This window comes from Antedon bifida, chromosome 2, assembly GCF_963402885.1.
Source record: "Antedon bifida chromosome 2, ecAntBifi1.1, whole genome shotgun sequence".
Lineage (NCBI taxonomy): Eukaryota > Metazoa > Echinodermata > Crinoidea > Comatulida > Antedonidae > Antedon > Antedon bifida.
Genome location: NC_136227.1, coordinates 18,553,422 through 18,569,109, shown reverse-complemented (window position 1 = coordinate 18,569,109; position 15,688 = coordinate 18,553,422). Strand labels below are relative to the sequence as shown.

At 32.3% G+C, this 15,688-nt stretch overlaps 2 protein-coding genes across 2 annotated transcripts in view; both read left to right on the top strand.

Annotated features, from left to right (window-relative positions):
* LOC144835096 (uncharacterized) overlaps positions 1 to 7,421 on the top strand; it is a 168,708-nt gene extending 161,287 nt beyond the window's left edge. The window contains exon 3 of the mRNA XM_078690135.1: positions 7,401 to 7,421. The gene's annotated coding sequence lies outside the window, so the exon portion shown is untranslated. The remainder of the gene's footprint in view (positions 1 to 7,400) is intronic.
* LOC144835064 (armadillo repeat-containing protein 5-like) lies at positions 601 to 14,735 on the top strand. Its single transcript, XM_078690080.1, has 4 exons — positions 601 to 869; positions 10,756 to 10,786; positions 11,512 to 13,408; positions 13,699 to 14,735. The coding sequence occupies exons 1-4, from the start codon at positions 621 to 623 to the stop codon at positions 14,546 to 14,548; spliced, it is 3,027 nt and encodes a 1,008-aa protein (XP_078546206.1). The 5' UTR covers positions 601 to 620; the 3' UTR covers positions 14,549 to 14,735.
* Positions 14,736 to 15,688: the final 953 nt, after the last annotated feature.

The window sequence follows — 15,688 nt, the reverse complement described above, 5'->3', positions numbered from 1 at the left end:
ACTACTATACGCCTGTGTTGCGCCTATCTACGTGAGAACGATACGCACGCAACGCGTACCTATAAACGCGAACGCATTCTATGTGATCCTCGTATACAAAAAATGCTAGATTACCAAGAAATTATTCATTCTATTGCGATTAAATAATATATTTAATTTTATAAAAAACTTCACTGTGCTTTTACAAGAATATGTGTTGTAATTTATGTGGTCTTAATGTATTATATTAGATTATTATTTATTATATTAAATAATGTTTTTGAACATATTTACATAGTTACTCGAAGGCCCGCTTATTTTGAATCGGCATTTATTTATTATATGCCATCTAGAACACTCTGTCAGAGTTACAGATTAATTTTATATATATTATATCTTGTTGGTTCTTTTCAGTCTGGAGTACGCCCTCTAGCCTTCGGCTTATTACATCTCTCTGCGTCAATGATTTTATATAGCCGAAGGTTTACGTACATCATCTCATCATGGAGCTAATTTTATTATTTATAGCTCCATGATCTCATTACTGCTCTCTTCTACTAAATATTTTAAGCTTAGCGCCCTCATTATAATGTTTTGATATTAAAAACATGGCTGCCTCCATGGACACTCAACAATTACAAATGTCAAAAGTGTATACATTAATTTCTAGGATTAAGCAGAATGTTTCCGTTAATGATATAATTGACTCTTTAAAAACTTTAAAAGCACAGTTTGTTAAGCAATCATATGGATGTAAACACATTGTACAATGCAATGGAATTCCAATTTTAATTGCATTGCTAGAGTCCACCAAGTCCACTCACATAATGGATCTCTGCCTTAGTGTCTTGGCTGACTGCTCATTGCAACTAGAAGAGATACGGCTTCTGGTGAGAACCTGAAGCTGCCCTGGCTTTTTATTTGAATTAAGGGTACACTATAGTATTTAGAGTGAGGGTGCCTAACTAAAGTAATTAATAATGGAAAAATGTATTTAAAATATAGGCCTGACCAGGCCTATTTAGTACTATAGGCCTATAGGCTAGGCCTATTTGTTATTATATTCTAGGCCCTGTAGGCCTAGTAGTACTATTATCTGTGGTAGTACTAGAGTAGGCCTAAACTAGGAGAGACTAGGTCTAGCTAGGTAGGTTCCTAGCCTATGCTATATGCCTAGGCCTAGAAAGGTGGGTGTCACAAAAGACCTAAGATCACGAAACCCAAGACCTAAGATTACAAATTCTAAGATATACGACAGCTTAAAAACAATAATTGTTTATCTATACATAATTTTTTTAAACATAGTAGGTTTCATTTATTAATTCTTTTTACCATAAATTTAATTAAATACTTATTACAAACAGAAATAAACTCACAATATTTTCGTGCGTTGAGGAAATGTATACCTTTGTTTCACAACAAACAAACTTGACGTTTTGTTTGTTGATATAAATTTACTACCTTACATTGGTTTCAAGGGGTGTTTCCCTTTCGCACCTGCCTTGTATTTTGACTCCAAATTAATTCAACTAACTTTATCCTGAATACCACAGTAGACCTTAGAATTAGGCCTCATAAGTACTTTTATGAAGGAAATTCACATAAAAAGAAACAAATAAATAAATACTTGGTATTATTTATAAATAAAAATTGGTGATTGTACAGACGTGTTTCTCGCACACTATTCACAAATTTCGCATACTCAATAATGTTTAATATTTACGTTTCTATGGAGCGCCAAAAGAGCAACAATAATAGAGGACTAAAAACATGGTGGAATGCGTCTAATTTTATTGATGAAATGCACGTTTAATTTAAATATATTTTGTCAATTTGTCAATAAAAATGCTGTAATCTGTTATTGCTGATACTTTTCTGTTTATAAAGAATATTAATCGATCTTAAAATCAGCATCACTACTTACCCTAGGCCTAGTTATAAGGGCGACATGAGGGGGATATGATGAATTTGTCGATTTTATTCTTAAATTTAACGAAACCATGTAAAGTATCAACAGTAACATTTTATTTGTATTGACAAAATGAAATTGAACATGATTTTCACCCAAAAAATGTGTTAAATAGATGGATTCCACATAGTTTTTTTTAATAATGTTGCTCTTTGGCGTTCCATAGAAACGTAGTTGTTGTTTGACAGGATGATGGGGATTTCTGCTTGGGCTAGGGGTAGTAGTAGCAGTATCAAACTGTCCAGAATTGTATTAGGACATTTTAAAAGTATTTTAATTATCTCTGGGAAGAGGTTGGGAGTGTGGGGTAGTAGGCTTTCAACACGACAAAAACTTTACTGAGAATGTACAGTACTGTACAATGTATCACATGACTACTGCTGCGAGGATCGTAAATCGTTTATTTCCTCGAGTACGATGATTTTGACTGAGTAATTTTTGCGCGATTATCGTGTCCCTGTCATTAAACATAAAAACCAGTAAATTCTCGAGTACGATGATATTGACTGTGTAATTTTTGTGTGGCAACACTCGCGTTTGGCAATAAAAAAACAAAAGTCATCTACTGAAACTTGAACTCACAAAGATTAGTCCACATCATCACGATACAACGTTTTACCCGCTGCGCCACGTAACTTGGTTGAAGAAATTAAACAACTAAAATATTTAAACTATGCATACATAGTGCCCTCATTTGTTGTTGACCCTCTAAAGATGTGACGAAAGACCGTTTGTGATTGGTCAATACTCACGGTAGTAACCTGGTACGCGCTGCGCGCTGAACATCTGGTTTGGCTCGAAGAAGACAAACTATTATTTATTCGGCCGCAGCCTACCTGATAATAATATTATTATAATAATGTAGGCTTATTGATGGAAATTCTTCTGTTATTATTTAAACGACCTAGGTCTAAGTGAATATTTTATTGCCAAGGAATCATTAATTAGTAATTATTATCTGTATATTATTCTTCGCAAGGTAAGGTGAATGCAACGCCTAACTATAGGCAGGCTTATTACATAAAGGAGGCCTAGCTAGGCTACCCGACCCAGTAGATGTTCTACTTTTTGTTGGCTATATAATATAACAGATATCGCCTTTTTATATCGGTAAAATATAAGATTTGACATCCACTCGGGAATGATATTATGCTCTCAAAAATTATATTTCCTTGAGCAAAATATCATTCCCGAGTGAATGTCGAATCTTATATATTACTTCTAAGTAAAAATAGACTTATGCTCTGTTCATTTTGATGTTTATTCTTTTCTAAATTTGGTTTTTACAATCTATTGTAAAATTCTAATTCATTCTAATTTAAGTGTAAATTAAGATAAACTCTTGTTGTTAATTTGTTTAATTGTTAAATTTGATTTGTGTATGTCTTACGGCCTTGTCGAAAAACACCATTGAGGTGAACAAGTGTTACCGTGATTAACTGTATAATATTACTTTGAAAATATTAAACCAAGTCATTCTGTGTCTTAAATGTACGTTTTTTATTTATAGGCCAGGAGTACAGTTTTAGAAAAAAAAAGGCCAAAGGTAGAAAAATATGCTAAAGCTGAATTTTTCAGGATTGGTCCATAATGTTGTCTGCAATAACATACTAAAAGTCCCCATATGTTGACAAACAGTAGGTGTAAGTAAACAATTTTGGTGTCAAAATACTCAGAAGACCCATATATTCACTTTATTGGAAAAGTTAAACACAAAATTGGATTATCTGTTGAGATTTCAAAATTGTCCTGTCAATTTAATCCTAATTGTGACTACTATGCTATATACTCTAGTAACTTTCGTATGCACTTTGAGGTTCAGAGAATTTGACTTTAAATTGGTTTAAGGTGGTCAAACAATCATTTTTGGCTTGGTTACTTTGAAAATGTGGTGAAAGGTCAAAAGGTCAGGGTGAAAGGTTATAAGACCAAACACCAATATGTCCTTAAATCTCGACAACCACATCGAGGTAATTTTGGTCTCAAATTTATCAGAAGGTATACATTTATATTCAGTCTAATGGGACATTTTAGTCAAAAATGACTGGATATGCCATTTCTGACCTTTGACCCACAACCCAGGGCATGTATGTATCTCCGTAACTACTGGTCGTAGACACTTGAATTTGGTCTTAATTTGTTCGAATTATATATTTTGTTATTTGTTACACATTTTGAAAATTATTACAAAAGGTCAAAGGGTCAGGGTCAAGGGTTATATGAACAAATAAAAAAAAGGTACTTGTATCTCGGCAACCACTGGTCGCAGCAAGTCAAGTTTGGTCTGAAAATGTTGAGAAGGTATGCATTTATATCCAGTCTAATGGGACATTTTAGTCGAAAATAACATACCAGGGCATCTTCATATCTCTGTAAATATGGACGTAGAAACTTAAATTTGGTATCAAATTGTTGGAAATATACATATTTACATTCATTCTATAGAAAATTTGGTTAAAAGATGAACAGAAATACTATTACTAATGTTTCAAACAAAAAACATCCTGGAAGAACTCGAGAACTACTTGTACAAAAATGAAGTTTTTTGGACAAGTAGTTCTCGAGGCAAGAGTTATAATTTGTGATTTGTAATTTTAAAACATAATTTGATTTAATGTGCACCTTTTTTGAGTAGATGAGTTGTAGATATCGAATCATGCATCAATATGGCTAACTGGACATTGTGAAGTCATTGTATGGCCACTCGAATATAAAATATAGGATTTTTGTGTCTTTCGTTATAGCATCACATTTAATAGAGCGCATCTCCACTTATCCATATTCCATTTTCCCCCATTTTTTGATATTGTCTAGGTCAATCAATTATCTTTTGCATGATTTACCATTTTATAAATTGTGATGAAGTCATCATGTTCAAAAGCGTGAATAACTTGGGTCACTTATTTTTATCATTCCATTAAATTTAAAGATGTATTGTCCCTTTGACTAATTAAAAAAATTTTTTTTTCATATTTTGAAAAAAGGTGGGTCATTTTGAAGTATCATAATAGTTATTAACTTTCACCAAAAATTTGTCAAAAAAAAAAATAATTTAACCGAAATACAGACGTTTTTTTGTTAAAAAAATAACTTTGACTTCCAGTCAAAGTTTTCGATCAAAACATATCTCATAATGCAACGCGCTTGTTTGGCTATTCTGTATGCATAATCATAAAACTTCCTCGCGATCTGTGTGAAAACACCTTCTCAACCGCGACGAGTTGTAAAAATTCCTAATTAGCATCATGCATAATGCATACTCGTGGTTTGAAATCTTTGTTTACTTTCGCTTGTGACAATTTTCCAGACGAAATGTAATCAAATTAATTTACCTGTTAATTTATATTAACTTGATTCATATTTTGTCAACATATTTTGAAATTTGCTTTGTATAAATAAAATGAATGAATGAATGAATGAATTACGTAAACTTGTTGTTTATGGCTCGAATTTTCGACTTAAAGTGAATAACTTTAATATTACTTTGATATGGCCAATTTAAATTTAGAATATTTTTTTTTCATTTTTCGTGTTTCAAGGGACAATACATCTTTAAATATGTTATAGCTCCTCAGAATGAAAAATGATACTCATGATTAAAACGTTTTCTGGAAGCTGTTGAATTGTAGATACGAATTCATGTACAAATTTTGCGTACCGGATGTTGTGACATCATCATATGGCCAGATGAATTATGAAAGTCGTATTTTCATATTTTGCGTCATAGTTCATGACATTTAAAAGAGCGCGCATCTATATTCTACGTATCTAACTTTCTTCAACACGTTAATATGTTGTTGCTCAGATAATTCTCTTCCAAAATTGCTATCTACGTGTTTCATTTCGATGACATCATCATGTTAAAAATTGGAATAAAAGACGGGTTCCGTTTTTTTCACCTATCCTGCTCTGTATGTAGTATGTATATAGTGCATACTGTATTATACATAGACACAAGATAGAGGACACACTAACATTTATTTTCTTCAGGTCACAAAGGCATATTTTTCTGTGCGCAATATTCTAATGTATGACGTGCATGTGGCTTTTGCGCGGCGGATAACCTAACTCGTCCATAGTGACGAGTTGAAATCTAGTTTTTACAGTAGACTTGTTAATATCATTGGTGAAATAAGGACAATGTAGGGTGATGCATAGTATCAAAAGGGAAGAGGAAGTGTCCTCACTCTTGCCTGATCATGTTGGTAACGGGACGATTCGGCCCTGAGACGATTCGGCCCGGGACGATTCGGCCCTGGGACGATTCGGCCCGGGACTATCCGGCCCGGGACGATTCGGCCCTGAGACGATTCAGCACACTTACATTTATCGGCTTTGATATGCATTTATAAGCATAAAATAAGCTTTTCTCCCCAAACTTTATTTTCAGAGAGACTATGGGGTAGCACTACTAGGGATAAAGATGCAATAAAGCAAACATTTTGAAAACATTGTCAAAAATTATCATTTTTTAGTCATGCGAACGATGTAAACAAGTTACGCCCTCTGTTGGCCGCTTGGCGAATATACGAAATAAACAAGGTTTTCAAAGTAATAAATTGAATATAAAATTACGTTTTTTTAGTAATTTATTATATATATTATATCAACTTTGTCAATATCAATAAAATACGGATTGTTAAACGCCTTTAAAAACTTGATAAATAAAAAAAAAATGAATATGAATTTAGTCTAAAGTGAGACGTTTCGGCCCACAAAGTGGGATGTTTCGGCCCAAAAGTGGGCCGAATCGTTCCACCAGAAGTGGGCCGAATAGTCCCGGGCCGAATCGTCTCAGGGCCGAATCGTCCCTGAACCATCATGTTCTGTGCAAAATCAGGAGGTCCTGAAGTCCTTAAAGTAAGCCCCCAGAGCTAGGTGGTATTTTCAGTAAGATCTATCAAATGTCTTTAGATTCGCATAATACATGATGAATGGGAATAGGTGGGGAATAACCTATGACTTGCAGCCTAACTGGGCTGAATTGCGCAAAAGCTAAGATTTTATAAGAATACTAATGATGGAAGTGAGCTTTTATCATCTGGATGATGAGAAACCAAAATGTCCATATTTATATATATATAACAGTCATAAAGACTCATTTAGTGTGGGTGGATTTCAAAAGTGAGGGAATCTTTCATTCTTGGCGACTTTTTTTTTAGTAAACCCCATGCACAGTGACCTAAGGATTCAAGTTCTTTTTCGTAGAGTAAGTCATGTACTGACCCCCAAGAAGCAATTTACCTTCAGAGACAACAAACATCCATACCAGTAAGACAGTCAAAGGCAATTATATGATCACTAATTTCATAAAGGGTGTTTCACCATTTACAGTAACTATCAGGCAATGCAGGGTGGATATTCTTTCCTGGTTATTAAACTGACATTTATCAATATGAAATTAGCTTCGAACAAATTGAGAAATCTTAGCTAATAATGAAATTTGTCTAAGAGGATTCTGCTTTGGAAAGGCAGATCTGATCTAAAGAAGTGTTTATGATATTAGTAATTGGAATACTTAGGTCATATAAGGACATTCTTTTAATACAATATTATATACTGTATGGATAAGTGGATCTGACCTTTGATCTCATGTTGAAATTGAATTGTTCAGTAATTCGGGTCATAAGCTTGATATAGTTATGTAAATATATACAATAACTTCTGTGTAAAATTTATCAAAATTTAATTATCGGTTGGTAAATTCAGGATTTTAAATACAGTATAAAAAAAATAAATTAAAGTAGTAGTAAAATATACAAATTTAGATTTCATGTATGCCGAGTGAAAACAAATAATAGGCCTAATAACTCCCTACCATCTCACTACTATGTTAATTGCAGATCAATTTGCATTTTTTTGTTAGAGAAATGTTTTTTTTGCATGGTCATCCATGTCAACATTTGCTTTTGATAATTTAAATTTGTTACAGTAGTTCTGTCAGGTTAAAAAAATTAGTCTGTTCACAGCAATGGAGTTGGTCTTTTAGCATAAAACACTAAAACACAATCTGTTTCTGTACATTTAGTGTCTTATAACATTGCCCTGTATTAGTTGTAAACGGTCTTTGATGCTGATGTAATTCAGCGTATCTAATCAGAATGTTTTGTATGATAACAAAAAGCGTGTCGTTTCTCTTTCTCTACCATTTAACTTTTTCATTAAAAATTTAAACTTAAATAATGGAACTCTATATTAAATTGGTACTGTTATCTTTTTTATTCAATGTTTGATGTTGTCTGTATCTTCTTCTCATTTTTATATTATTATAAATATTTATAATATATAAATGAGCAATGAATTTCCGGAAGGATAAATAAATATTACTTGAATTTGAATTGTAACCAAAAGCACTGCCTTGAGTCTGAACACATTTGTTTTTTCTCTGCAGTATATAAATTGACCTTGTTGTACACTAAAATAACTCAATTGGTGTGACATAGCATGTGTCATTTCTAATGATTCTGTGATGAAATAGTAGAACGACATACATAAATTGCATAAATTATACATGAATTATTTGTCCCTGTCAAACAATGGGAATACATTAATGATACAATTTGAACAATTGACTATAAACATTAATGTTTTATTTGGTGTTATTGTTGTCTTATAAATTATCAATTCTTGTACTATTAATTAAAATCTCAATTTCAAACTGTAAGTGAGTCATAATAATACATATTATTATTATTATTTTTTTAAAATTCTAAATATTTATCATAGTGTATTATGTTTTAAAATGCCAGCGTACACGCATATTGCAATCTGTTTTGTTTATACCAGCATACATTTTGTATTAAAGGGTGTATTTAAACTTACCAGTAGTGTTGTAATATACAGATATTGCCTGCTTAGAGGTGAAATATAAGATTTGACATCCCCGAGGGAATGATATTATGTTCGAGGGAATATATATATCCCGAAGCGGCAGCTGAGGGATATATAATTCCCCGAGAACATAACATCATCCCGAGGGGATGTTAAATCTTATATTTTACCGATATAAAGGGCGATATCTGTTATATTATATAGCCAAGAACAAGTCTGCTGGGTTGGGTGAAGCTAGGCTAGGCCTCCTATTCTATAGTATTTGTATTGTATGTAAACAAGCCTCCTGCCTAGACACCTTACCTTGCGAAGAATAATATACAGATAATTACTAATTAATGATTCCTTGGCAATAAAATATTCACTTAGGCCTAGGTCGTTTAAATTAACATCAATAAGCCTATTAATAATAATATTATAATCAGGTAGGCCGAATAAACAATTCATCGTCTTCTCTTCGAGGAGCCGAATCACCGGATGTTCAGCGCGTACTAATTACTAGGTTACTACCGTGAGTATTGACCAATCACAAATGGTGTTTCATCACATTTAGGGAGGACTAATAACAAATGAGGGCGCTATGTATGCATAGTTTAAATAGTTTAGATGAATAATTTCTTCAAGCAAGCTGCGTGGCGCAACGGTGGAAGCGTTGTCTTGCGATGGAGTGACAATTCCACCCGAGTTCAAATCCAGTAGATGACTTTTGTTTATTTATCGGCAAACGCGAGTGTTGCCACACGAAAATTACACAGTCAATATCATCGAACTCGAGAATGTATATGTTTAATGACAGGGGACACGATAATTACGCGAAAATTAATCGGTCAATATCATCGTTCTCGAGGATATATACGATTTACGATCCTCGCAGCGGTAGTCATGTGACGCAGTTTCAACCAATCACGTTCACGTATTTACATAGGCTATGTAATATAACTAAATAATGTATGTCTTGTGATACAAATTAACCAATGAAATAGCAAGGATTATTTTAGGTGCATTATAGTAATAATAAATTCCTTTTTTTTCAAAATATCTCATTTTACTGTCTAATTTGATCATTTTAAAGCACATGCAACATTAAAAATTACCCATACTAAAATGAATATTACAACGTAAATTTCAAAATGTCATGGTTGATTGCACTGTGATTGAATCAATTACAATTCAAATTGTATGCATTCGTCAAGTAAAATCATAAATTTCAGACAGCTAATGATATTACTGTGGAAATTATTATAAGCATATACAATGTAGCCTGAAGCATGTGTGTACACACCTTTTTGTATTTATTGTTTTCTTAGATATTGAATTTAACCTTACATATATTATTAATTTTGCAGCTGTTGTGGATTCATTTCCAATTTTACGTTGGTGGGAGTATAAAACAAAACTATGTAGGCATAATAATATTAAATATTGATATGCTATTTAAGAATTAAATAATTGGTGTGATTGTGAATTCCTAGATAAAGATGCTTTTTACCATTTCATCAACAATGTATACAAAAGAATGGTTATTTGACAACTAATTAAATGAAAAACACATTGTAAAAAATGTCATCCAAATATTAAGATTAATATTATAAAAAAAGCAAATTTTAATAATAAAGCATTTTTTAAAAGATGTACAGTATTAATATTAATTTTTTTGAAAATAGCAGTGTATATATATATATCGGTTACATAATTAAAATCTGTTAATTTAGCATCGGAAAAATCATCAATTTCTTGACAGATCTTGTGTTTGACAGAATTCTAATTAAAGATCACTAATTGTGGCACACTGTAATATTACTATAGCAGATGGCTATGTTATTGATCTATGGCGATTGTAATAATAGCATTCCCAGTCACTGTGCATAAACCATAACCATCTAATCAATATTTCTCAACCAAAATAACATTAGAATTCCGTTTCTAAACACAGTATTTATAATGATTTTCATTCTCTTTTCCAATTGTTTTTTCAGATAAAAGAAAACAATGGAATACAAATTATTGGTAAGCTTGCCAAAAATATTTTTTGACTTCAGTGACTTAAATATAATCCTATTCATGATCATGAAGTGGAGGACAGGGGTGAGGGATTTAGAGATCTCCCAGGACCAGAGATTTGTTTGCATTTGGAAGTGTATATTGAGTATTAATAAACAAATTATGGTATACATACAGTAGTTTATCATATGATTAATATTATAGAAATTTGATATTTAAATTGAAGTGCTTAAAGGAACTGACAAATACATAGGGAAAACATAATACAGAACAGTCAGTGAATTTTATTTGTGGCCATTTTTTGTACATGTATTGAGTATATTTTTGTTTTGTACATGTATGTAATGATTCTATTCAAAGATATAATGTATTGTCCATTTTTTGTTGTTAAATAGGTCATTTGCACATTTTTGTTCGCAAAATACTATTCACTTTTACAAAAGTTGGATAAAAAAAGATTAATATAATCTGATCATATAATTTATAATCTACCATAATTTAAGAAAAAAAAGTAGTCAACCAGAAGTCAATGGGTTTCTGTTTAAATTTAAATGTTTAAGTTTATTCTGTGTCTTTTTTAAGTGAAATCATAATTGGCAAAAATGTAATATTCAAATTTATTAAAATTATACAGAATTGTATATTTCATGTTTGGGGGTGAAAATATGAAAGTTGAAAATAAATTATAATTAGATAAATTACTGTTTAATTTAAATTATTTTATTTTTTAGTGAATATCCTGAAATCACAACATAAAAGTGTTCTGAACAGAGCAGCACGTGCGCTGGGTAATATTTCACTTAGCCATGACAACATTACCACAGTTCATAAATATGCTGCAGGCCCATTACTTATTAAGGTCCTAAAAGATAGTAATGACCCTGGCACACAAGAAAGCCTTACAAGGACCATTAGACTGATATCAAACAATGCAAAGCACAGAGATTTGATTGTGAAAGCTGAAGGCTTAAGACCAATTGTGCGACATTTAAATTCAGAGGTGGTATCTGTCTGTAGCCAGTGTGTTCGTGCTATTGCTGAACTGACCAAAACCTGTTCGCCAGCTGCAGCTATTCAGGTGTTAGAAGAAGGTGGCATTACCACACTTGTACAACTCACTTCACATAATAAATCAATTGTGAAAGAACATGCTTTCACATCATTGATTAACCTAATGAGACACAGCACAGTTCGAGCCAGTGTTGGCAGTGCTAATGGCGTTTTTATTTTTTTGCAAGGTATCCAAAATCCTACAGAGAAGGTATTTTCGTTACATCTTCATGCTTTATGTTTGTGTTGTCAGGAAGCAGTTAATAGAGCTAAACTGAAAGAAATAAATGGTTTGATAATGTTGATAAATATTTTGAAAGCTAATGAACATGTAATTCATCATGAACGAATAATTTTAGCATTAGAATGTTTCTACTTTGATGAGGATGTCTTGGAATTATTTGGCAACAGTGGGTTGATTCAGATTTTGGTCAATAAACTAACTTCATTAGAAATGATCTCTGATCTTAATGATAGCATTGACAATGAAAGTGAGGTAAATCTAGAGGAATGCTGCAGTCAAAGCACCAGTGCAAATATAAGTAGTGGTGAATCTGAAAATTCTAACAAGAGAATTCATTCTAAAGCGACTTCAATTTTTGATCTTGATGAAGATATCGATGAAAATCATTTAAAAGAAAAAGTTCAATCATTATCAGACTCAAATACAACATCGGAATTCGATCAATTTATAAGAAAGCCACAGCTGTATAGTCCAATCAGTGTAGATTTAAGTCTATTCCTTAGAAATCAGGAACGTCATCATCCCTCTAGCTTGTCGCCATCTAGTGATGCCTGCTACTCGCCTTGTTTTTCAATGAGTCCTCCTTCATATGAATTTTCACCTACTACATCACCCCAATTAAGCCCAGGTGGAAGTGATTGCCTTTCATCTACCTCTTCTACATTTCATTCAGAGGAATGCCATACAGATGATCACATTCTGACAAGAGAATCTTCCAGTGAAGGGTGTGCAAAAACCAACCAAGACACTCAAAGTTCAGTGGAAGTTTCATCACCAAATTCTAATTTTAAGAGGAAGTGCAGACAACAAGCGTTTTCTTTAAAGGCAAGAAAACATGAATTCAATGAACCTATCAACAATGAAAATAAGTCATACGCTCCTTCAGAATTAATAAGTGAACCAACAACTTCTCAAACTGTGACAAGATTGAAAAGTAGAGAACATGGCATACTGCTACTCCTGTCAAGGTTCTCATACAAAAATGAGTTGTGCAAATTTTTATTGACTGTAGACTGCTTTGATGCATTCATGAAAGTTATTCTAACATCAAAGAGTGCTAAATGTGTTGCAAAATGCAGCAGATTAGTGGTACGACTTCTTCATAATGTACACTGCCTTGAAGACCTTATCATGCTAAGTATTCCAACTCTTATAAATCAGAAGCTCACAAATGAAAAGAAACGTTGGCCAGCATGTGAAATAGTGGAACATCTTCTCCAGCTTGGTCTTCAAATTGAAACGGTATTTGGAGAAAAACTAATTGAAAATATGATTACATCGACAGTAGAAACACGAAGGTTTGCCTGTTGTAAGGTCCTTCCTTTCTTTTGTAGGTAGGTTTTTTTTATAGATTTTATTAATAATTAATGCTCGTGAATGTAAGTATGGGCTTAACATGTTTAGTTGAATTATGCATAGTATTTAAATTTACAATGTTCTTCCACAAATGACGTAGTCTGATGATAAAATTGTTTTTAAAGTATAATAATATATACTGGTTAATTAATAAATGTTTTTAGATCTGTCTAACTTATACAGTATATTTAGATATTTTTTTATTAGAAGAGAAGGCTAGATTGTGCCGCTTGAACTTCTTAATATTATTTTGTTGTTTTCTCAATAGGTTACCTCAAACAAAGAAGAAATTACTACAAGATATGAATGCAATAAGTCTTTACAGGGAGTTTCTTCAAATATCTAAAGGTGATGAGATTTTCAATGAGTCTGTTCATAGTCTAAGACAGTTAGCACATACTGTTGGCATTAAAGATCCAGTAAGAATTTACAGAAAAAAACTTGAAAAGCAACAAAAGCAATCTGCAGACTACTGCTGCAAGTATGACAACAGCATTGAAGATGTAGACACTGAGTTTATCTTGGATGATAAGTCTAAAATTCCTGTCAACCGTAACATACTCAGTGAAAAGTCTGATGTATTTGCAGCAATGTTGAGTGGTGACTTTATTGAATCCCACCAGAAGCTTGTTCCATTGACAGAAGTTTCCGAAGATACAATGAAATTCATCATACATAAATTGTATGGTTGCTCTCATTGCTGTGTGGTATCCTTATTTGGAAATGCAGAGTGTAGTACCCAGTACTCTTTAGAGTCAGAAAGTAGAAAATTGTCTTTTGGTGAAACATCTGCAAACACTACTCTAGTAGGTTGTAAGGATGTAAGCTCCAATGTGCAAGTATGCATTGAAGCTATGGTAGTGTCTGATAGATTTCTTTTACATGACATTCAGAAACAGGTATATGATATATTGGTATCAAAAGTCTTAAATGAAAGAACAGCCCCATTCCTCTATACATGCAGTAAACAGTTTGAACGTTGCAAATTGGGTAAAGCCTGCTTAGAACATATTTTATGTGGAGATGATGTAAACCCTCAGTCATTTAAAACATTTTTACAGTCCACGATTTCTGCCATAGATAACATGATCTTATTAATTTTAGAAAAATCAAGTTAAATGAAACTAAATATCTTTCTGAATTGCATAGTTTAATATAATATGTAATATCTAATAGATAGTTATCTCAATGTGATGATGGAACACAACCAAGTCAAAACCTGTCTTTCTTGAAAATATGTAGATTTTTTTGTACCAGTATTAGTATCCGATTCCTGGTAATAAATTTATGCCCTTTGACATGTTATATAGTTTGATTTAAGTTTATATGATCTTTCTGCCTGCATCAGATAAGCATTAATAGAACTGATTATAACTAAATTAGATTAAAAATCATGACTCATTTGTTTATTTAATGTATTTTTTTTAGTTGTAAATACATTTTTGTTTTTAAAAATTATTTTTAATTCTGTTTTGGCAAAAGAAAAATTTTTTATTATTTTAAATACATTGAATACAATTGTGCATTATTTTAGCATTTACTCTTTTTGATATATCATAACACTGTTATGCAGATATCTGTTGTAAATAAACCATAGCAACTGACTCAATAACCACCAGCAGGACCACCTAAAGTGTTCTGTTTGTAAATCTCTTGCGCATTTAAATAAAAATTGAAGGAAGCAAATACTTTTACAGTATATTACTATTATATTATGCTCTATAATTAGCATTGTAATTTGTTAAAAGGTAACGTTCTATTGAATGGTTGTAGGTCAGAAGGGATTTGTCATCCTATCAACTGCATTTAAAATACTCTTGAGGGACCGCCCTGGTTTTTTCTCCAAATCCAAGATGGCGGCCAAAATCCAAAATGTACCGCAATTGTGTTTATAATGTCTATTAAATGCCCCTTCATTTTAAACTGGATAAAACAGAAACCTCTTCCATAGAGCACATTAAGTATTGAGGGGTTTTAGCGGAGTCTCTAAAATCTATTAAAAAAACATTTTTTTTATAAAATATTGACAAATTCCTTATTTTGTCTGTGAATTTTCTAAAAACAGAGACCACCCCATAGAACATATGTTATTGAGAAGTTTTATTGGGTCTGATTGATTAGTGGTTTTCTGCCAAATTAAATAATTTCTGCCATAATTCACAAATTTTATTGAATAATATGCTGCCACGTTTTATGAAGAGACCTGAGACCATATTCTATACGGTGGTCTCTGTTTTCGAAAAATCTCGAATGTGTTC

Excerpts from the sequence above, each read along its gene's own strand:
- LOC144835064 (XM_078690080.1), top strand. The coding sequence starts at position 621 with ATGTCAAAAGTGTATACATTAATTTCTAGGATTAAGCAGAATGTTTCC. Across the intron at positions 10,787-11,511 it reads CAATGGAATACAAATTATTG|TGAATATCCTGAAATCACAA; the intron begins GTAAGCTTGCCA and ends TTTATTTTTTAG. Across the intron at positions 13,409-13,698 it reads GTCCTTCCTTTCTTTTGTAG|GTTACCTCAAACAAAGAAGA; the intron begins GTAGGTTTTTTT and ends TTTTCTCAATAG.